The following is a 24744-nucleotide window of genomic DNA, read 5'->3' on the forward strand; positions in this document are numbered from 1 at the left end:
CACAAACCCAGGCAATTAGGGTTTTCCTCAGCAGCGCTGACTCGACGAGTCAAATACCCGACTCGTCGAGTCCATTCATTAAACACGTCACCAAGTCGCGATCCTACTCGACAAGTTGAGGCACCAATTTGTCGAGTCCCTCCAAAATCTTTAAATTAAATATTAAGAATAATATACCTGGAAAACCGGATGTTACACTAAATGAATCAACCTCAAGTAGCTCACTAGACAATTCTATTGTCTAACTTATTTTGATGTGCATTCAGATTGCAGAACCTAGTTTGGGTTAAGGATTAGCCTGGACTTTTAGAAGGCCACAAATTGTGTGGTAAACTTGAATCTTGTTTTGATATGTACATTGTTAACAACATCGATAGTTTTCAACTTTAACTAAGTTTACTATTTTGGGACCAATGTAATTTTCCACAAACCTAATTTTTGAATATTTTTGGAAAGCCTTAACAAAAGAATTTCATAAGTATGATTTCAAATAGGCACTAACGTGGGTATTACAATATACACATGTCTTACCCCAAAGCCAAGAATCTTGAGGCGTAATGCAATCTCTTGAAATATAACTTTGTCAAAGCTTATATGCAACGTGCTTACAAGGTAATATTTAGTACTTGGATATTTAAATACATTATTTTCTTATATTATAATTTTTATTAGTTTCTTATAATATATAATTACAAGAAAAAGGGCCTTAGGCGAACATAGCTATTTGTATGCAAAATCTTCTATAGAGAGGTTCCGACCTTTCTGACTTTTATGAGATCAAAGTTGGTAATGGGAAAGTACTAGATTGTGGTTTGATATTTGAGTGAGAATACTCATCCATGTCAACACTTTCCTAGAGGTTTTACGTTGTGATCATTACTATATTTTTGGGTAGTTTGTAAGTTTCACAATTATCTTGTGTTTGGAACGGTTAAATATGGATGCTCGACTAATTTTTATGACATAGTTTCTTGGTCTTTTTTATGAACTTTTAATATGAGTAAAAATTGTAAGTTGAACTAGGTTGGTTGGTTGCACATCATGACCTGAGCTACTATGTCTTTGTAATTTTTATTTTGACGCTAGTTCATTGCTAATCGCTTAAAATATTCTCGTTGTTTCAAAAAAAACCAAACATATTTTCAAGATATGAAAAATATGGTATTTTATAAAAAATACACATAATTTTAGAACTTAGACAAATGTCGAAGAAAAAATACATGATATATCTTCTCTTAAAATAAATTCACTTTAAATTAACAACCTTGAATGTGACTTAAAAATATACAATATTTTATAAAAGGTTTTTGGTTGGTTAAATAGATTTTCACCAAACAAATTGTAATAGTTTATTGATATCCCTGTAGAAACAACTACATACCACATTTGCATATTTCCAACCATGTCCATGACTTATATCTAAAATTCAAGTTTATTGATTTTTTTCCTACTTAAGCCTTTTTATTCACATATCGTTCACACCAACAAGTGTAAGTAAGCCTTTTTATTCACATATTGTTCACACAAATAAGTGCAAGTAAGCATTGTTCAAAGTTTATATTCTATCATTACAATCTCTAACCTTAATTCCGGTAAAAAGTTTCACCCTAACCTTAATTCCCATAAAAAGTTTTAGGCACAACAATTTTGTAAAATTTTTGGACAAATAATTTATGGCATTGACTTTTTCAATATCAATATTGCAATTCGTTAATTATCTTATAGCAAGATATGTCTAAATATATGAGTGCAAACAATGACGAAATCAGAAACTTTCAACAGCAGTGACACAAAAAAAATTTCAATATTTATTTATGTTGGACCTAATAGTAGTTGCATAATAGTTTTTGTAGTTGCACAATAGTACAAAAAAAAAATTACTTTTCAAAGACGAATTTGAGTAGTGGCCTGAGACCCTGAGACACATACCTTCTGCCACTTAGTGCAAATGATATTAAAATTATAACAAAACATTAATCTTTCTAGAGTACTTCAAATTGGTTAAATTTTGTTTAAAACATTGTTGATAACCCAAATAGACATGCACATTTAGACTGATAGTCCTAACAGTCTAAACCGCCAGATATAAGAGAGTATCGTGACATGAAAGCTTAGAATTACCTTCACTCATAAACAAAAAACCACAATTTTTATGTTTTTTGCAACCTAAAACTCATTTCAACCAACTCAGAAGTCTGTTAAATTATCGATCCATTGATGGGAGTTTGCTAAACACATATAGTCATACACCATTGGAACCATTATTTTGAATTAAACTCTTTTCTTTTGAGTGTGATAACACTATCTCAACCATCATCTTTTTATAATATTTTCACAAGGATAAAATGGTCCAAATGCTCACACTCCTATTTGGCCATTTATGAAATCCCCAAACTCCAACCTAACTCGACATTTATGAAATCAACCAGCTCCTATTTACAATCTATCTAAACAACTCTTTATGAATCTGAACTAAAAAGTTGACCCAAAATCAAAACTGAAAAAACCGAAAATTGAAGTGAAAAAGCAAACAAAAAGATTACAAGACTGAATTGGTCTAAATCAAGATCTTAAAAAAAATCTTTTCCCAAAAAAAAAATCCAATGAATTGTTCATGTCAACCACATAATCTAAATAATATTGGGTTGGGCTTGACCAAACTGTTTTGGGATATTTCACATTGGGCTACAAACCAAAGCCCATCAATCAAATGAACAACACCTCTGGTCTGGCGGGTGGCCCCTGCCCCCTGCTGGCCTGCTATACAACTTTCAGGCTCGGGGGTTTAAGCTTCTTCACCATCATCGCCGATGGAGGTTTAACCTTTCATTTCCGACGAATGAAATGGGTTTATCTCACCTCATCTATTTCCGACGCCTCTTTCCTCGAAACCCTTGTCTCCACAAAACCATTTTCATCAGTCAACTGATTTTGAAGCCCTTCTCCTCCAGCACACCCACTCCAGACCAAACAAATCCAAAACCAACTTCCCTCTCTGCGCGCATGAGCTTTGTATTCGATCAAATAGATGCCATTGAGAAAGAACGTTCCGAAAAAGACGAAACCCTACAACGAATCCGATCTTGGCGTGAATCCAAGAAAGAAAAGCAACCCATTATCGAACATGAAGAGACTGCGAAACACGCCGACGATGTTACCGTTTCTGGGGTTAAGGAGAAAGGGTTAATGACCAGAGGAGTGGAATTGGTCCATCCATGGCCGGAGTGGATTGAATTGATGGAGAGGTTAGTTCAGCAGAACTATTTTGATTGTCGAAGAAAAGACGAAGATAAAATGATTTCGGATTCAGGGTTTGGTGATGCTGATGCTGATGGTGGCTTTATGGCGGAGGTAATGGAGGAAGGTTTTGATTTCACTAGAGATTGGAAGACTGTTCAGACTGCTGGTCTTAATTTTGGCAAAGATAGGTTTGATATCTTGAGGTCAGTTAGGGTTCTATGCCATTTCTGTATACGAAACTTGTTTTCATTTTTTCCATTTACATTTGAGATTTTAAGGTGGAAATTTATTTCAGATCATTACCAAGACAAGATATACAACTTTTAGTTGGGTATGGATGCCCTAGTGCAGACAAGAAGGTCGTCTTCTCTGCAAAGTTGTTGAGGAAACATGTTCATCTTGATGAAGGAGATGTAAGTTATATACAATACAACATACTTTTTTTTTTTTTTACCTATAATAGCAATGTGATTATTTGTATTTCAGGTTTGTAGTTCATGTAGCTTAAGGAGTTCTTGTGAACGTGCATATTTGCTAACAAATAAAGAAGATGAGGCAAGAACCATTGACATTATGCGTGTTTTGATGACATATGGATTTGATCCTGTAAATGGATCAGTTGTGAATGACTCACTTTTAAAGAAGAAAAAAGTGAAGATGGCTATTAGAAAACTGCTTCATGAAGTGGTGAAATTGAGTGGAATCCCAATAGATCCAAATCTTCCACCACCTATCATCAAAAGGCCTCCTCCTAAGGTGAAGCAAACACCTCCTCCTCCTAGAAAACGAGTGGGGCGTGATGATGTTGAGATGAAAAAAGGCGATTGGCTTTGTCCAAAGTAAGTGCATTTTATATCATTGTACTTTCAGTCTTTTTTGTTATTATGATATTGTATTTTGAAAAATGTACATTTCAGGTGTGACTTCATGAATTTTGCAAAGAACACTGTGTGTTTACAGTGTGATGCAAAGCGTCCAAAGAGACAACTGCTTCCAGGCGAATGGGAATGTCCTGAGTATGTTGCATTCTTCCCCTGTTTTCAAATTATGCTTTTTTATGGACATTGAAAATAGGATTATATGTGTATTTATGTAAACAATGTTTCACCTTTTTCTCAGTTTATGCAACAGTTTTAAGCTATACACTGATATAATCAATTCACTTTTTTTCACGATTTGTTCTATTTTCCAGGTGTCAGTTCTTGAACTACAGGAGGAATATGGCGTGTTTCCACTGTGAATGCAAGCGGCCAAAAGATGAATTTACAGAAAATCAAATGCAAGAAAGGGAACGTGGGCCCGGGCCAAGGGCAAAAATGGACAACAACACTCCTTCACGAAAAGAAGTCTCGGATGCATGGAACTTTGATTTTGATGAAAATGAATCAGATGGAGCTGAAGTTTCTGCTTTTGAATATGCAGATTCCCGAAAACTAGATGAAGAATATATGACACGGTCGCGTGACACTTCATTCCAGAACAGGCGGCCTTTAAGGCCTCCGGAATCGGAATACGCGGATTCCAGTCCCAAGAGGCCGGGAGTCGGATTTGATGATTTCGATGACGAGGAAGACGATGATGTCAATAATTACGAGTTGGATACTAACCGGTTACCCAACGGTCCTTTGGTTAACTTTTCCGACCTTGACGTTGATTCCGATTCCGATCCCGAAGATAGCGACGGCAACCGGAATCATAATCGGAATCGGAATCGGAAACATGATGGGGTGGATTTCAATTCCGATGAAGATCTTCCGGTTCATCGAAACTGGAAATCTAGTCATGTTGCTAATTCTGGACGCGGAAGTAGACGTAAAGATTCCGATCTTAGTTCCGGTGATGAAGACTTGAGTGATGATGATTTCCCACCTAAACGCAATAAGGGAGGGAGAAATACAAGGTCAAATGATTATCGAAAAGGGAAAGATGAGTTTTTGAATGAGAGAGATGATAGATCAAGAGGAAGAAAAGCAATTCCTGATAGAAGAAGACAAAGTCCTTTTTCCAAAATTGCGGGATCAAGGCGAGATGGGCATGGAAATGAGGGTGGTGGGTCACGGGATTTTAAGAGCCGAAGAACAGAAAACTTTGGTGGTGATAAACAGAAGAATCGGAGGGATTCTGGGGACAGTTATATGGATCATGAAAGATTTAGTAGGCCGAGGGTGAATGTTAGGTGAGTGATGTTTTTATGTATCACAAATCCCATGTGGTTTGGTTTCTCCATTTATAGGTCTAAGAAATGAGAGGTTATAGATAGGTGGAGAAAAGGAGAACGAGTTTCGGGGTTAAAAGACCAAAATCAGAGGTTGATTTTTTGATTTCTTACTATGTGAGATTTTTTGTTTGGGGTAAAAAGTTGAGTTTTGATGAAAAGTGACAACTTGTAAGATTGGTGAGTTTTTTCGTTTGTATTATTATGAAACGTGAAATAAATATATAGGTATTTGAAGGAAATAATGTTACTGATATGTGGAGGTTTTAGGTTCTTATTGTAACAGAATAATTGCAAGGGTGGATTTTAAATATGTTAAAGTGGGGAGCAAAGTTATCAAAATCTAGATGTCATCTAAGAACGTTTTATATTTTGTGAGATTGTGATTGTAAGGTTGAATTTTTTAAACATGAATCATACTTTTAGTTGTCAGGAAACCTCACAAATTTGAAAGAAAACATCCTAAGCAAAATATGAAACAACATCAATGTATTTATGTACAACTAAAGAAATGACATCATAGAGGAAATAACAATGTTTGGCCTAATTCAAATAAACAGATTAAATTATGATGTGCTAAGAGACTTCTTGCGACCTTCTCGATTTTAAGTTGATGATGATTTTTGAGTATCGTCTATATTAAAGACTAAAAAGGTGGCATCGGATTGTATTAAGATCTTAAGGATCTTAGTCAGATCCCAATATGGATTTTACTTCAGATAATCAAGATTGTTTTTTTGCTTGTAAGATCTTAATATCACGATCGGGATCTTGGTGGGGAAGTTTGTTTTTGAAAACTTAATGATTTATTTTATGGTTGTCAAAATCGTGATCCTGATTGTAGGATCGTACGATCCTACCTATAAAAAAACAATTCGGATCGTAAAAGGATCGTATTTAAAGTAGGATTGCAAGTAGGATCGTAAGATCGAGATCCGATCCAATCCCATATTCCCTTGATTATTTATTTATTTATTTATTTTTTGCAAATGATTTTTTTTTTTTACCATTTTATGTTTTTTATCATTTACCAATCTACCATTTATCATTTTTTATTGTGACTTATGACTAATATTTTGGAGTTTTTTTTAACTTTTGAATCAAAAATTAAATGTTTGTAATATTTTTCATGATTAAATATTATAAATTAAAATTATATTTTATTTTGTGGGATCTTAGGATCTGGATCCCGATCTTGCGAACCCAAAAACGATTCTAGGTAGGATCCCGATCTTGACAACCTTGGTTTATTTAGCGTCGCACCACATACCCAAAAACGATTCTAGGTATGATCTCGATCTTGACAACCTTGGTTTATTTAGCGTCGTGCCACATAGGCATTGGGGGTCTGGCGAAGCGCCACTTAGGCGTTGATGTGGCTGCTTTCTTAGGATTCGAACATAAGACCTATTAGCATAAATTACAAGCCCGTTGTACAATGGACTTTTAGCGGATCTGCAGTCAAAGATTATCTGCGGGTTTCAGCTGTCTAAGGTGAGTCTCATCATTGTACTATGGGTCAAAGGCACCAATGCTAACCCATTAGCTTATGTTATTGGAAGACCAGGGGTAGCCTTTGGCATTTGTATGAAAGACCCGGAGATGGCTCCTGGCAAATCCAAATGCAAGACCAGGGTTGGACCCTGGCAGTTAAATAGATAGTTAGTTGTAGATTATATGCTAGTTGTCTTCATGATTCTTGCATGAAAGACCAGGAGGTGGCTCCTGGCACTTGTCTGTGAGACACAGGGTGTTTGGCCCCCGACCTGACAAGGAAAGACCATGATACGACTCGTGGCATAATGGCAAGACTATGGTTGGCACATAGCACTTTCTATTGCATGTATGAGTTGTTTGATATGTATGTTATGTATGGTATGTGGTATTTTGGGGAACTCACTAACCTTTGTGCTGACAATTGTTATTTATGGTTTCAGGTACTTTCAGTTCAAAAAGGGAAGGGCCCGACTTAATCGCGTCGCATACAACCATGTTTTTCCACAACTTAGTGATTTTGAGATTATACTCTGATAAATATTCTATTATGATATACTTTTAAATGTTTGCGTAAAAGATAATTGGTATTTTGATTATATTAAAAATGAAAGTTTTACCCTATGATTTTCGGGATGTTACAAGTATCTAACGGATTCAAACATAGAAGAAAACTAACTACATGTTGGACTTTTCTTGAATCTAAATTCAAACGTAATACACACTGATCTCCACTTTTCTTATCACAACATTGATTGCAACCTCATCTTGTCCGAAGTAAGAACCCTAATTTCAGACCATTACACCTTGAAGTTTGTGACAACCATCAATCTCCGGTCAAGTTAAAGTCAACAAGTCAAACTGATTAACTCAACTAGTGCTTGTATGTTAAAAATTACTCTATGTTTACTAATGTACTACTCTCTATCTTAATACAAAGTATCACTCGGAAGTGTTGAATGATCAGAAAAATCTAAACCCTAATCAGGGTGAGTGATGTAACGACTCGATAAAACACGATTACATACCCTTAGGGGGTGAATAACACTCATAACAATGCATAATGGGGTTAACAAACCTTGCATTATGGGGCCAAACACTAACAAATGTCACAAACAAAGTCTCTTTCAATCTCTCCCACTTTATCTCTCTCTCTCCTAAATCTTTCCCAAATATCTCTTTGTCTCCCAAATCTCTCTCAAATTTTTATAAACATTTGTATCATCCCAACCCCTTCCTCTGTTCAAAACAACTCAAAACCAAAGGAGAAAAACCAAAAGGACCCTCTTGGTCCGGAACACTCCTGACTCCGGACAGACGCTCCTGACCCCATACACTCCTCACCCTCTTGATTCCAGACAGACGCTCCTAACTCTGGACACTCTTGACGCTCCTGACTCCTAACACTCCTGACTCCGGACACTCTTGACGCTCCTAAACTCCGGACACTCTAGACACTCCTGACTCCGGACGGACGCTCCTAAACTCCGGACGCTCCTGACTCCGAACGGACGCTCCTGAACTCCGGACACTCCTTACTCCGGACGGACGCTCCTGACCCCGAACACTCCTGACCCTCCTGATTCCGGACGGACGCTCCTGACTCCGGACACTCCTGACCCTCCTGACTCCGGACGGACGCTCCTAACCTCGGGCACTCCTGACCCTCCTGATTCCAGACGGACGCTCCTGACTCCGGACACTCCTGACGCTCCTGATTCCAGACGGACGCTCCTGACTCCGGACACTCCTGACGCTCCTGACTCTGGACGGACGCTCCTGACTCCGGACACTCCTGACGCTCCTGACTCTGGACGAACGCTCCTGACTCTGGACACTCCCGACGCTCCTGACTTTGGACAAACGCTCCTGACATCCGGACCCCATTCCGGATTTTTGACCATTTCGGACCTTTTAGCAATTTTAGGAGTATTTGACGTTAGGAATACCCTCAAACTCGTATTTCTCATGACTAGAACCCTCTAAACTCCTATTTTATTCCAACCTTGAAGAGTTAGAACACATTTTTATGAATAATGTCTAAGACTTATTATTTTATTCATAAAGTAATCACCCACTTTATGTCACTATTCACACCTTACCTAGTCAAATCGTTGTCCTTTTTCAACTCATCCCAACACTCCATCAGAATTTCCTTAACCAAATCCACCCAAGAGATCTTATTCCTAACCTTCAAATTCTCATTTGCCTTCACCAAAAACACACTTTTCTCTCTCCCTCTTTCTCAGTCACGATCTTCTTGACAAAAGTATTCAAGAGATTTCCTCCATTCTAGGTAAGTTCCTTCATTCAACTCCTAAATACTCTACATTTCTTCACACGGATCATGAATCATTCATACAAATATTCACGTATCTGTTCTTAGGATCTTCAAATCTTCAAGCATCCTTCAAGTGTTCTTGACTTGAAAATCCCTCTTCTTCAACCTTCCACCTCAGGGAATCACTCAATGTGAGTTCATACCCCTATATTTTCATGTTTTCTTCAAGTATTAAGGGGGGAGAATACAAGTTACAACACTAAAATACATTATAACTTAACCAACAGCCTTCAATAGAAAAGTTAGGTGCTATTCACGAACTGTTTGACCATCTTAAACTTAATATTTTTCAAAACTGTTTAATATGCATATAGTTTAGCTTTATACCTTTCTAATGACTACTTGCACACATTCATACGATTTTTCTACAATTTATGGCGATTTTTACAAAACTGTCTATCATTTTAGAAACGAATTTGGACCAGTCTGTGAATATGGACATTTTCGCACTAGTTAGAGACCACTAAAAATAATAATAATAATTATGAACAAACTAGACACATTTCCTAAACTCTCAAAGTTTACGGATTCAGTTATCAACTTACAGTGATATTTCTGTAATATTTGTAAAACAGTTACAGGAAAGTTAAAACTAGTAAAAACAGCTTACAAGTTTATTAACACTTTGTAACATATTAGGCAAAGTGTATAGCAATAAATTACTATGTGTTTGAATGTATTTATTGTGAGTTTAATTTCATGAAACAGAAATAGTTATTCTTCATAAGGATTTTCATTCACTACAAACATTTATGATAAACTATAATAGGTATAGTTTATAATCTATTACATTGCAATCTCACTATGAGGGGTTCCATTTACTCTACAAAAAGGGTTTTCATTCACTACAAACATGTATGATAAACTATAATAGGTATAGTTTACGGGACATTAATATTACGAACATACTAAGGAATGTTCCAATTACACCACAAAAATGGTTTTCATTAACACTACACGTAAACTCGTTGAATCAAATTTGTGAGACATTACTTCATTGTATTCTTTAGACTACTGATTAAAGTCCTGTATTATAACCATAATCTCCTGTAGGGGAGCATGATACTTGTATATAAATCTATATTGGGACTGACAATCCCGCACCTTAGCTGCTTGCAACAGCTAGACCAGAAGTCTGGGGTGACAAATGTCAAAACATTCTGACGCCCGAAGTACGTCGTAACATGCTTACTATGTCAATTGTACGATTATAATAACTCACATAGAGAAACAACGACACATATAATTTACAGGGATTCATACGTTCAAAAGGGTTTTATTTATTTAAAATTGCATATACTATCATAAGTATGGTAAATACTTGTATATTTCGGCCTTTGAGTCTTAAGACTACAACTCATTTTATAAGGAAAATATTGGATTTTTCTTGAACATTCACTACATTTACAAAAAAATGTTTTCAACTCTATATACAAAAGCTTGTGCATTCATCAACTTAATTGTTGACACTCTTTCAAAATTACTTGTATTCTTAGGTAATCAATAAAAACATGTAACTACTAGCTTTTGAGGATGGAACGCTACGACGTCAGACAAACTCTTTTATCATTATATTGTAATCGATTTTGAAACATGTAACTCATGTAACCATGCAACTTTCTCGGTTATATTTATGATGGTTGTATTTACTTTGATCACTATTATACTCGTTATGATACTATACATGAAGTCCTCCACCCCCGAACGTTCCTGTCATCCTTGGTTTGGGGGTGTGACAAAGTTATTGCGATTCACCTTCACCCTTTATTTCAAACATAACAAATGGTTCTACTTTTTGACTTGCTCCTATGGAACCAAGATTAAAAAGATTGAGAAAAAAACAGTCATTCCCGTTTCTATGCTAGTATTTGTTTATAATCACGAACATGGTCATGGACATGGATGCACTCAAGGTTACCCTGTATCTATGCTAGTATTTGTTTCCATTTGTATAAGGGTCTCCCATATAATTAGCACTTTCCTAGTTTAGCACCTAGTTTAGCACCTAGTTTTGTCTATATGTAATATTTAGGTCTTTTCTAATATACATCACGATTCCATACCACTACTCACGATCCCTAGAGTGAGATCCTATTTCGTTATATAGTTTACCAAAGCCAACAAATATATTTAAAGTCACAATCTTTCTCTCTACGTGGGGATTAAACAATATTCATGAAAGCAAGCATGGTAGTTAGAAATATGAGATAGTTTACTATAAGAGACAAATATAGATGGATACATAATTTTAACATAGCATCAAGTTGTTGTGTTTGTTGTTTGTAATGAGCCTCACCTCACCTCACCTCACCTCAGATGTCTATGAATCATTCCTAGGGTCTACATTGGTGACATTGTTTTCCACAATGATTTCTCAGCATCCTGTCTTGCTAATGTCAGGTCTGCTCCTTTTTGGCAGATTTGTGTCTTGTGATGTAGCCGACTTCTCAACGCCCTATTAAGTCCAGATCTTGCAACTAATGCAGAAAGTTGTCACTAGTTAGTTGCAGAAGATTTATGTACCTTGGTCAAAGAATGGTTGCAGAAGATTCTTGCAACTAGTGTCATCCCATTCTAACTGATCCCACCAATTTATGTTTCCCTTAATGTTCTTAAGAGATGATGGCAAGTAGCTAATAGAGAATGGAAGAGCCCTCAAAACCTCACAATCCCAAATCTCAACTGTTTCAAGAGAATCACAAATCAAAACCCTTCTTGTGATGTATTTCAATTCTGGTAACATGGACAAGGACAATCGGCGAAGCTTTGGAAGTAAAACTGTTGAAAAGCTACTGATATTCCCTCCACTTTGTTCTTCTTCCACCATTTCTTCAATCAATCTTGAGTTCCACACCTCAATCTCTTCAAGGTTCTGGAAGTCTTGTAGCATATGAGATGAAAACAAAGACTTCATTCTATTGCAGCTGTGGATCTGTAGGCTCTTCACCTTTGTGAAAATCTGACTCGATGTAATACCATTACATATTGCTTTCAACTTTGGCAGCTTTCGTAGGACAAGTAGTTCAAGATTTGGAAAAAAGTTATCTGCTTTTGTGATGAACTCCATGCCATTACAGTTTGAGATGTAACATTGTCTCAGATTTTCCAAGTTGGTTGTGTCGGAAAGCTCTGATAAAATAGTAATATCATGACAACTGTGGAGTGCCAATTGTTGGATATTGTTTGGAAGCTCAATCATTTTGTCTTGATGACAAAGGTTACAATCTTGAATTTCAATGCTACGCATTCCTTCAACAGTGGGTAGCAAAATGTTTAACTGACCTATTCCAAGATGATAACTTTCAAGAACCAACCATTGTTTGGATTTCACATAGCCAATGAAGCTGGTTTTGTCCTCAAAGGAAAGTCCAAGACTGGTCAACCGTGACAATCTTGAAATTTCATCAAATGATTCAAATCCATCTCTATTTGCTGACCACCTCCAGTTGCTTTTGAACATGGAAAAGTTTTCTAGACAAGAAAGCTTTTGGATAGCACCAGATGGGAATGTTTGTAGTTTTTCAGTGTAAGACAAATCTAAACGCCTCAAATTGTTTAAATTTTCTATATCATGTGGTAGCTTTCTCAAACGGCTATGTGATAAGTCCAACACCCTTAACTCCTTCAACATGGTTAATGAAGGAAGCTCCTTGATCTTACTGAAGCTTAAAAAAAGTGCACGGAGATTACATAAACTTGAAACAGACTCTGGTAGTGATTTTATTCCAGTTCCAGAGAGATCAAGTGCTTTAAGACACTGCATCTTCATAAAGAACGAATCTTGAATCTTTTCAGGAAGAGGGTTTCTTTGAAGAAGCAAAGTAGATAGTTTTTGGCAGTTGGGATTATCAGGAAAAATGGTAATATTGTTGTCCATTAAAGACACCCACTCAACGTTTTCAATCCATTCTCTTTTCATTCGGTTTAATTTCATTTGAGCTTTAGTAATCAACCTTGGACTTTCTCTAGCAATTCTGATAGCCATGTCTCTTACTAAATCATGCATCTTGACATGATCGGATCCTATGTCTTCCAACAAGCAAGCATCTTTGAGCTTTTTTAGCACTGTGTAACCCTTGTTGATTTCCTTTTCTCGATCACCTACTTCAGTAATCAACTCTTCTGCCATCCAGTACTCTATAAGTTCAGAAGCTTTGATCTTATGATCTTCAGGGTACAATGCACAATACAGAAAACAAGCTTGGATGTGGTCATCTTTTAAGTGAAGATAACTAAACTTGAGTCTAGCAAACACATCTTCTTCCATACCTGAAATTTCTGCTCTTGAGGACTCTAATTCTTCAAGTGCATTCTTCCAAAGTCTTTTATCTTCAATTTTCCTCATGGCACGTCCCACTGTGATGATTGCAAGTGGCAATCTCCCACAATTTTCACACACTGATTTTGCAATAGATTCTATTTCTTCACAAATTGGACCTGATTTGGTTGTGAATAGATCCCATGCTTCGTTTTTGGACAAGAGTTCAACCTTGATTTCCCTTTGAGTTTCCATTCCACGACAAACTTCCATAAGGCGAGTTATAATTACAAATTTGCAACCATTGTCAGTGGTTGGATGTGGGATGCCTACCTCTTCTAAGGAGAAATGGTGCCACATGTCATCTAAGATGAGAACAAACTTTTTCCCTTGTAGATGTTCAAGCAATCTTGTTGATCTCCATATCACATTTTCTTCTTCTGAGAGTTCCAAATTGATAGCATTTGCAATATCAAGTTGCAATTTCTCCACATTAAGGGTTTTTGAAACATTAACCCAAATCACCTTATCAAAAACCTTACAATCGATTAGCTGGTTATAAATATGCATCATAACAGATGTCTTGCCAACACCCCCCATTCCATGAACACCAAGCTTACTAGTATTTACATCACCTAATACTTCCCAAATCACCTTTGAAACACTTTGAAATGTTTTATCACCCACTAAACCACTTGTTGGTAGGATTCTCCCAGGATTTGGAAAAGAATCAACAAATAGCCCGTTTGAGAATACTCCTTTAGCATGAAGCTCACGCATATCATTGATTCTTTTCATCATCTTTTTGCTTAGTCTGTATCTTGAACGATAATTAGGGAAACATTCTTTTATACATCTCTTGTTTTGGATGATTTCAGTTTCTATGTTCTTAACCTCAGCTATGAGGTTCTCAACATTTTTAAGCCACAATTGTGTCTCGCTTCTGAGCTTCTTTCTTTGGTTCACTAAAGCAATACTTATTTCTGCTTTTAAATCGTTTTCTTTACTAATTAGCTCTTCCATTTCACAAAGCAGTGTCCTTTCTCGTTCTTTGAAATTTCTTGAATAGAAGAGAAGCTTCTCAAGAGGTGACAATAACAAGGAAACAGCCGTTAAGCTACTTGAAACAATGTCCATGCTCCCTGAAAATGAAAGAAAATGCACAATAAGATACTATAGCGATCTGGTTTTATGGTACACTGACTCCATAACCCTGATTTTCAAATTACAAATTCTTATACATAGCAAACAAAAGGATAATCACAATTCATATCACCTAAGGTGGAAAATAATTTTCAAAATATGTGTTTGCTACTCTTGTGCAGCTCATCTAGAGCCATTAAAAAGTTATTCTACTTCCTTTTACAAAAGAAGCAGATGATAAGACAAACCCTTCAACTTTTTCATTAAGAATGAAGATCTTAAAAAGAAAGGAGAAATTTCAGACAAGGAAAGGAGATTCCCGTTTCTTAATCCCGAATACAATGAAGGAAAGGAGATTCCACCCCTTTCTCAATGTGCTCAGAGAATCACATAGCGGAAGCGTGTAAGTCAATACACAACTCACAACAAATTTGTAGGCAAGGAGACAAGGAAATAAAGAAGTGAAAAAAAAGTGCAGGTTCACTTTTTGAGGTCAAAGGACTTACGTTTCAACTCTGTATGAATCTGAAAATTTTATAGGTAAATTCTTCGACCGATAGCACGATAGTTCAAATAAGTTTGTTGTTCAATCCGCAGCAAAATTACTTTTGATTATCGAAAGTATCTGACGCAGAAATGTACGATTGTTTTAGTGGATAAGATCAAAGGCATAATCCTTGGAATGAATTCAAGGAGTAAAATTCAAAATTAACAGTCAACTGTACAAGTGACGATGAATACTCAAAGGTAGAATCAAAAATTGGAAAACCAAAGGCTTCGTTTGAACAGAATTTAAGTTAAAATCCATGGTATGATAATTGTTTGTTACCTTGAAGTTGAACAATCGCCAAAAGTTTAATTCATGATCAAATTCGGAGTCAACTTGCCGAAGGCCAAAGTAAACCATTAATAATGATCGTAAGGTCCGTGCAAAACACGTGATGAATCGCTATTTAGGCGGCTCCGCTGCGAGGGGTAGGGGTGTACAAACCGGTTCGGATTTAAAACTGGTTCGGATCGAATCAAGGAAGTCAAAATCGGTTTGTTCTGTTCGGTTGTAAACTGGTTCAAACCGCAAAAAACCACACCTGTAGAAACTAGATTGTAACCGGTTTGGTAGAAACCAGTTTACGAATTTGATTTTTTTTTTTTTTTTTTTTTTTTTTTTTTGCAATTGGTTTTGGTTTGTTTGCTTTTGTAGGCATGTAAATCCATTTGCATTTTTTTTTAGTGTAAAAGCCAAGAAGTACAAAAAATCTTAGCAATATGGTTTCGTTTAAGTCATGAACCGTTTTTGTCTTGTTTTTCGTATGTTTTTGGTTTTTTATAATGGAAATACATAAACATTAAAATCATGAATCTTCAAAAATAAAAACATAAAACATAATCTTCATCCTAGTTGTCTTTTTATTTTTCTCATTTCGCAGCTCTTTTCTGAGTTCAACTGTTGTATGGAAAGACCTCTTATTCGAAAAATTATTTGGTCTTAGTAATATGTAATAGTATTCACGGGCTAGTTAGGAAAGGGTAGCAGAGACTACTTATGCAGCTGATGGCGGAGAGTGGATCGGAGTCGGTCTTAGTAATAGTGTCATAAAATTTTGGAAACATGTCATAAAATTTACTAAGACCAAAAATGTTAAACCTAAAATGTTACTGGTATAATTATCGCGAATTGTATAATTGTAAACCGATCTAATTGTTTATGGAGTAAATTACACGAATGGTCCCTATGGTTTGGGGTAATTTGCGTGTTTGATCCCTAACTTATTTTTTTAACTCGGGAGGTCCCTATTGTTTGTTTTTGTTACACACTTGGTCCCTACTGTTTGTTTTTGTTATGCATTTGATCCCTGTTTTACCTAAAAATAATATTATTTAAATAGAGAAAAATGTTGAGGTAGGTAAGATAAGATGAGAGAGGTGGAGTTTGGGGTGTGTTTATTTAAATAAATAAATAAATCAAGGGAAAAATAGTCATTTTAGGTAAGACAGAGACCAAGCGTGTAACAAAAACAAACAGTAGGTACCTTCCGAGTTAAAAAAATAAGTTATGGACCAAACGCGCAAATTACCCCAAACCATAGGGACCATTCGTGTAATTTACTCTTGTTTATGTTAACCTACTTATAATACTAATGACCAATTTCTTTTCATGAGGTGCAATATAAAGTATTTATTTTATATAAATACACAAATCGTTCGACATCCTACAAGCAGAACTTTATACTAAATACAACATTGCTGAAGTTTGTATTAGTATTTATGTATCCGGGATTTTGTGGAGTAAATAACCGAGTTATGACTTGTCCACGCCTTTGTGAAGCACAATAAATAGGGTGGTTCTTCGTGTCCTAACGAAACTTCACCAACGTCGTGATAAAATAATACGATAAAAACAAGAAGTTATCGTCCAGTTTTTCTCGTCACAAGAAGGTTGTAGCTACCAACCACACGGACAGGGTGTCAACCCATTTAGATCTATACACAACATTCTTCGCTCACAAATGATTAACGGAAATTACAGAGGACTATACTAAGTTGGTGTTCTTATGTCACACCCCCGAACCAGACGGCGGAAACGTTCGGGAGCTGTCGTGACTCAATTGAATACCATAACATTGAATATATATGAAACGTAACAACATTCGTCACCATGCATTAATATAGTACAACCAATAAAGTTTACATGAAGTACATTGTTTAAACATTACATTCCCAAAAATAAATTGTTCGAGTCGTTAATAAGTAAACTGCAAGCCATCACTGAGTACGATTTCCTTTGATTCACTGGTTCCCTGAGAATACAAGTATTTTGAAAAACGTCAACATGTGAAATGTTGGTGAGTTCATAAGCGGTATTTGAAAAACAATGTTTTGTATCGTTTTGAAAACCACCAGAAAATCCGATATTTTCCGAAAAGAAAAGCTCTTGAAAACGTTTGTGAAGATCCATAGGTATGCTTGTTTGTTTCTATACTTGTAAAAATTGTTCATTAAGGTTGTATGCATTTCGAATCCGTATGTATTGAAAAAACCTAGGAAAACCCGATGTTTTCCTAATTCTTTGAATTCCATGAATTTACATTGAAACCATTGCAACGCGTGTAGTTGTCAATCCCAGGCGACGTTGGATTATTTTTGAGCATTATTAATTGCTACAAACACGCGTTACACAAACGACTAGTTTATAGCTATACTAACGATCTCGTAGGCGTCGTCCGTACTAATCACGTTATCCAACCGCCCTGACTACGTGTAGTCCCACATCCGAAGAGAAAGAGGACACGAAGACCTCGATGACTCCATTAACCGGTTGGGGATAAAAAAAAAGTACGAGGGGTCCCAGACCCGCCTCGCATGAAATGCCGACTTTACTAGCAATACCAAAGGACCCTTGGGGACCAATAGTATACAAGCCATTGAAAGTCCTTTTACGTTGTGTTAGATCGGTAAAACCCAACACTTCGTAAGGTAGAGGTCTTCGGGCCTTAAGATCAGGTTATTGGGCTAGCTAGGCCCAACAAACAAGATTTTACACTTTTGGGGCCCAAAGATGGTGCGTAGACGTCTGTGCACACTCGCATGTATATTGAATTCCCAAACGTTACTTGTATGAATCGTAGTATCGTCGTGTTAGTAGTTTCGGATTTTTATTGGTTCGAGACCGAACCAATTCGTTTAACAACGACTTTTGGTATTGTTGTGTATTGTATTTCGTCGATAGTCGCGGTGCCATTATTTGATCAAATTGCGTGTATTGAATTAGCCTTGGAAGTTTTCTGTTTTCAGCCCCTCATTGTTTGTAAAATTTACTTTTTCAACCCTTTAATTAAATAACTTTCCGGTTTGGTCCTTAAATCATTTTTCTTGACATTTTAACACCAAAAATTATTGAAATTGATATTTTTCAGCATATTTTTCATTGAAAACAGTTTAAGCCCCTGAAAATGCAGTTTTCTCGGTTATAACCCCTCTTTTTCGCAATTTTGACAATTTTGGCCCAAATTGTAAATTTTTTGCAACTTTGGTCCTTTTTAAATTTAAAAAGCATATTAAACCTTTGAAAAGTACTTGGAACACTAATAGTCCACTGTTTTACAGAAAAACACAGTTTTGGCCCTCCAAATCAGAAAATTTCGCATAATGGGCCTTATTGGGCCGAAAATGTCATTTGTAGCCCATTAAGCTTGAAATTTATGTTTTTAATCCTCCAACAAGCATATTTTTAGAAAATACATTATGGAAACTGTTTTCTCCAAAACGCGGAAACTGTTTTGACTCATCAGATTTCGAAATATTTCAATTTGGGCCCTTTAACTTTATATTTTTAGCATTTTATGTACAAAAATTGAGTTTTTAGCCCAAAGAAAATATTACTAAGCCATTTAGCTATTTTTCTTGGAACACTTTGTATGTAGAAATATACTTGATGCTAATATCATTTAACACAAGGTATATCTCGGTTTTGAGGGGTTTTATGGCTAGATCCAACATTATGACACACAAAAACACACATATAAGCATGGAAATCATACAAGGCATACAAAACACATATAGATCTACACTTTCACTTGTATTCCCCCCCAAAAAACTCATAAAAATAGAAAATAGGGGGTATGAAGCTCAACTTAGTGTGTGATTTCGGTTTTTGAAGAAACGATGGAAGAAAACTTGGTGATTTTTGGCCCTAGCTCCCCTTGATGAAGATCTCGAGTTTATGGAGTTTTCTAGGAGTATGATCACCAAAGAAACTTGTTTAGAATAAGTGATCTTATATGAGAGGGGAGTTTTGTAACTTAGACATGGAAAACTTACCAAAGGATGATGATTATCTTGTGAAATCTTCTTGAAACACAAGCAAATTTCGAGATCCTTGGGTGAGGAAGAAGAGAGAAGTCTTGAGTGATTTAGAGAGATTTTTGTGAGGTGTGTGTGTGTGTGTGTTACCCACGGCCGAAACAAGAAGAGAGAGGGAAAGAGAGAGTTGCAAGGAGAAATGAGATTAGCATTGATATTTGAGGAGTATTAGCTTGGATAACCACCATGTAATAATGAGGTGGCATGCATTAAGTCAACTTCTCCTCTTTTCTTCTTGGATTTGGGCCTTGGGCCGAGAATGTGAAAGGAAAAAGGGTTTTTGGGCTTTATTGCCCTCAAACCCACATAGAAGTTAAGTTGGATGAGTCTTGACCTAAAAGAAATATAATATGATTTTCACACTTTGTTGGGCTAGTTTAGGTTATTCATGAATCAAAGCTTTTAATTCATTTCATTCTAGGCCCAATATGGCCCAAAATGTTGAAATAAATTAATGTGGGTCCAATTAGAGCCCAATTAAGGGTTCTAAGCCCATGATAGTCAAATTGGAAGCTTATTGGTCCATTGAGTCCAATAAGGAAGTCCTAGTCCAAAATGGACTTAAACAAGAACTTCTAGGGTTTCCAATTACTTGTTGACTATTTGCAGTATTTGTATGATGTATTTGATTGAAGTTTTTGATGTCATAATCATAGGTGTCACACATGTTCTTAAGTTTTTGATTTACATTAACTTGAGTGTATAGATTACATGACACAAAATTTCCAGTTGTGACATCTTAGTTTTGATGAATGAGAAAAAAAACTCACATAACAATCCCAATTTTAATTACCATCCTATTATTGTCAATTTTGGAAACATCGTGTTATAAAACTTACTAACTTTAAATGTAAGTTAAAATAGTTTTTCCCAGGACAATATAATAACTTGATTAAAGGGTTAATATACATCTACCTCTTTAATAAAAGAAACCATTTTTGCCACGTGGCGTCTTATTCACCCAAAAAATTTCAAAGTGAACTTCCGAATTTGCCCTCTCCTTATCTCTACATTCCGTTTTCCTGCTTCTTGGCATTCAGGAATCAAGAACGATAAATCAGGGTGCTCCTCACCGAAAATCTCGAATAAATTAACATTATTAAGGTAATCCATTCCAAATTTATCGAAAATCAAATCACCCAAACTCTATTATTTACACTCAGTTTTTTCCGTTCATAGAAACCTAATCCCAATCTATCTTTTTCATTTTTCTAAACCATGATCACACATAATCAGGGAAAGAAATGAAAGAAATCACACACATATCTTCTTCCTCTTTCTCTCTTGATCCCTCGAACACCTGGATAGGAAGTTCTTCATCTTCGTCTTACTCGGAGCTTTTTATTCAAACTCTAATTAACCGAGGCTGGTGCTTACGAGACATCGATCACCTTCAATTCAATCGAGGTCTGATTCTCATTTGATTTCTCCCAGCTTTCATCGATCATAAACTACTAGAAAATAGTGTATTTTTATGTCCATGGTGTTTAATTCGTTACAAGGCACTCAGTTCAATTGGGATTGTTTCTTCCAAGAAGAGAAAAGTAAAATTTCTTCAGTCCATTATTGGCATTGTCAAACCATCAATGTATTAATCTTTCTTCTGTTATGATTTTGATTCTTCATTTTGGCTTTTCGTCATGTTCATGATCTTAAAGCATGTCGTTTCTTTGGTTTTATTCATTTTTTTTCGAAAAACTTCAACTCAAACCACTTGATTTTTGTAGAGTTTTCCGTTTTGTTGTTGCAATTTTAAGGAATTTTGATCAGGTTCGTAGCATATTATTTTTAGTGAAAGTAGTTTCTGACTCGGTCCTGTTTTTTTTTTTTTTTTTACCTTTTAGGTCATGACATAGATCACGGTCTTTAGTCTTTTGTTAATGGAGTTGTTTGTTTGATGATGTCTGACAGGTGTCTAATGAACATTCCAAGAGGATCATGATGGTATGGAAAAAGGGTTAAAGCATAAACTTACATCCTTCTGGTCTTATTTTTGGTTTGGGTTTTTGGAGATTATGTTTTGGGATTTCTTATAATTGAGGATCAATGTTTGGGTTTCATGTCTCAGTATGAGATAATGTCAAACCCATCATCATCGTTTGGTATAAATTTCCTTTATAATGTCATATAAAAGAGTTCTATTGAGTTTATGTTCGATCAAATGTAGCAAGTTTTACATGTAGGTCATCATTGCAGATGGAATGGCAGGGTATGGTATGTATCACTCGGACAAGTCAAAATTGCTATAGGTATGGATGTTTTTTTTCAAGATTTGATCACACAACTTGGTTTATTTGCAAATCAACTCCCATATAATCACGTTGTCTCATGATTATCTTGAAAATATGAAGTAGGTGGGAGGGAAGACCCACTATCTAGCTTCCCATTCAAAACTGGTTTATGTTAAATCTTTGTATTTAGAAGGAATCATCTAAGTGGGTGAGTGTGGGTGTGATTGGAATGAAACTTTTTTTCTTTCTATTTTTTCGCATTACAATATCATACTTTACAAGTGTTTTTGCCAAAGTAAGTGCTACTGAGGTGTTACACTGTTGTTGATAATCATATGCAAGAATATCATAACATCACAGAAAGAATATCATAACATCACAGAAAGAAGAAAAAGGGTTAGAAAGTTCCATCCTTATAAAATTTCATAATGAGATGGTGATCATATCTTATTTTCTCATTGATGTGACTTTTCTTGAAATAATATTTAGCCTGATTACTTAACAGGTTTTCCGGTGCATGTAGGATGCTTATACACCAAAACTAAGTTATCAAGTATGAACTTGCTTTTCATTCTATAATTTATGTGTTGTTTTTTGTTTTGGAAACAAACATAAACTAAGGCAAGCTCAAAGTGTGATAATATAAAGTATATATACAACATTAGAACATCTCAAAATTCAAGCCTAGAGCAAATACACAAATGATTATTTGAAGTTAGTAAACATGTAATTTTAATATTGAACTTTGTGTTTGTGGTGAATGAAATGTAAGGTGCTTATGTAGGTGACAAGAAAATTGCTATTTGTGTGTATTCAAGTAATGTTGAATATTATCTAATTAAAAAAAGGTGCAAATTGTATCTTGTCTAAATAAAACTTATACTTTATTCGTTTAATAAAATTTTATAAATATTTTATCCGTGATTTTCACGGGTTGTAACCTAGTATTATTGTTAACAAATAATACTCCCCTTTATCATTCATTATCGTATATAAATAATGGTAGTAAATTTCTAGTTATTTATATCATAACCGTGTAAGTATAACTTTATAAATTATTTCATATAGATTTTTGACATGGAATTGATTTATAACATAGTCGTAATGTTTTTTTCTAGAATATAACTTTGAGTGTATATTGTTGATATAAGATGAAACATTGATTCGAAATAACATATATATATATATATATATATATATATATATATATATATATATATATATAATTTCTCCTCCCCCCTGGAAATGGTTTAAAAGATTTAAATGTTGATGTAGATACTCACTTTTTTCGCGTGACGGTATTCGGTTCGAGAAAGTCGGGATGTTTCCGGTTCCACCGAGGCTTGAGATCTAAATTCTTTTTGGGAGGTCTTAAAACATAAGGCGTAAATTAACAATAATTTAGGCATTCATTAAGTTTTTATTTTAGTTATTACAAGTAAGTTTTATGATAAAGAAAATAGTAAAATCAAGAAATTACCTAGCTTTTACTTGGATTTAAAGTATGTTGCCAAAAGGAGGTTGGAACTCAAGCTTTTTGAAAAGTAACTTTCTTTAGGGTTTAAAGTACTTGAAAACAACAACTTAGGGGTTGTTGTGATTCTCGAAAATGGGCAGAAAAATGAAGGTGTTTGTGGGCTGTTTTGATACTCAAAAATCTACACTGTTTTGGGGAATATATGGTTTGAAAATCACAGCAATAACACAAGAAAAATAGTAGTTTAACTACTGTTTTGAATACTTATTTTAGTGCAGCAAAATAACTAACTTTTAGAGGTATTTTAGGGTGAAAATATCAAGCAAAAAGAATGTGCTAAAGGGTTGGAATAGTGCCTGAAAATCAAGGGGCAGCACCCTCTTTTTGGCTTCGGTTTTGTCGGTTCACAAGGCGAGGAAGAGTGGAGAATTTTGGTTGAGTTTTAATGGGTGTTTGAGTGAAATATAGAGAGCATTTAGCTGCACTTGTAAGGGAGAAATGAGGGGGAAAGGTCGACATGTATAGGGGAAAGAGGGAGGGTGAGAAGATTACTAAATTTCGACTACATTGGATAGGATTAAATTTTGATACGATTTTTACCTTGCAACTTGCAAGTTCCACCATCCCACTTGCTAGTTCTAGTTGGCTTTCAAGTGATTTAGTTAGGGTAATAAAAATAAAAAATAAAATGATTGGGAGGGGGAGGGTAAGGAATGGAAAGGGGAAGAGAAAAGGATTTAAATATGGGTAAATGTCACTGTAGTCCAACCAACTTATGTGTTTTGGTTTAAAAGGTCCTTCATGTTTTTTTCTAGTGGTCTAGGTATCTAAACTTTCATTTTACCTGTTTAAAAAGGGAACCACCATATTTGTTTCCGGTTTACCGGTTTCAATTGGTATATTTGGCTTTTCTATATATTTTTTTAAAGTTCAAAATTTAAAACAAATTCATGTGGCTTTTTTCTTAATTTTTGGGGTATGTCGGTACAAAGAAACGAAGGGGAACATGACCCTCCTCTTCAAAGAACAGATTGCCAGACATCCTTCAACCTATGATATTCCGATTGAATTTGTGATATGAAAAAAAAAGAAGGAAACGTTCTCATCTTCTTCGTCTATAACCGAAACATCATTTCCTTTTGTGGTCACTACCAAATTGGGTGGTGGCGTAGAGAAATAGATCTCAGATTTATCTCCATGAGTTCATCGGACCCGCCGATCTTTCTATGATATCTTCGTCTGCATATATACCAAGTTCATTTAATGAGTATTATACTCTTAAAATCCATGAACAAGGTGAACAAAAATAGATCTCAGATTCAAACTTGGTGGTGGGTTATGATTCTCTCAGATTGATTAGATTTCTTGGCTGTATCTTCATGCCAGTAGGCCCTTCCACCAATCCCAAAGGGATGACACACTTGTTGACTTCGACTTTTGTGTGTGGTCATACGAGCATCATCGATTCCTTCAGGATCGGTGTTC

General features: G+C 35.5%; 2 protein-coding genes across 3 annotated transcripts; one reads left to right on the top strand and one right to left on the bottom strand.

The window, feature by feature from the left end:
• Positions 1-2766: 2766 nt before the first annotated feature.
• LOC111884526 (zinc finger protein VAR3, chloroplastic) lies at positions 2767-5797 on the top strand. The gene is made up of 5 exons (XM_023880839.3): positions 2767-3443; positions 3536-3653; positions 3727-4079; positions 4158-4256; positions 4433-5797. Exons 1-5 carry the CDS (start codon positions 2845-2847, stop codon positions 5418-5420), a joined length of 2157 nt encoding a protein of 718 aa, XP_023736607.1. The 5' UTR covers positions 2767-2844; the 3' UTR covers positions 5421-5797.
• A 5669-nt stretch (positions 5798-11466) lies between these two features.
• Positions 11467-15645, bottom strand: LOC111884527 (disease resistance protein At4g27190). Of its 2 annotated transcripts, XM_023880841.3 has the most exons (3): positions 15521-15645; positions 15198-15316; positions 11467-14690 (listed from the first exon to the last, which is right to left on the bottom strand). In XM_023880841.3, exon 3 carries the CDS (start codon positions 14683-14685, stop codon positions 11806-11808), a length of 2880 nt encoding a protein of 959 aa, XP_023736609.1. In that variant the 5' UTR covers positions 14686-14690; positions 15198-15316; positions 15521-15645; the 3' UTR covers positions 11467-11805. The 2 variants fall into 2 exon arrangements, with proteins under 2 accessions (XP_023736609.1, XP_023736610.1); XM_023880842.3 differs by lacking the exon at positions 15198-15316 and having other exon boundaries at positions 15521-15621.
• Between the last annotated feature and the right edge of the window lie 9099 nt (positions 15646-24744).

This window comes from Lactuca sativa, chromosome 9 (assembly GCF_002870075.4).
Source record: "Lactuca sativa cultivar Salinas chromosome 9, Lsat_Salinas_v11, whole genome shotgun sequence".
In the NCBI taxonomy this organism is placed as follows: domain Eukaryota; kingdom Viridiplantae; phylum Streptophyta; class Magnoliopsida; order Asterales; family Asteraceae; genus Lactuca; species Lactuca sativa.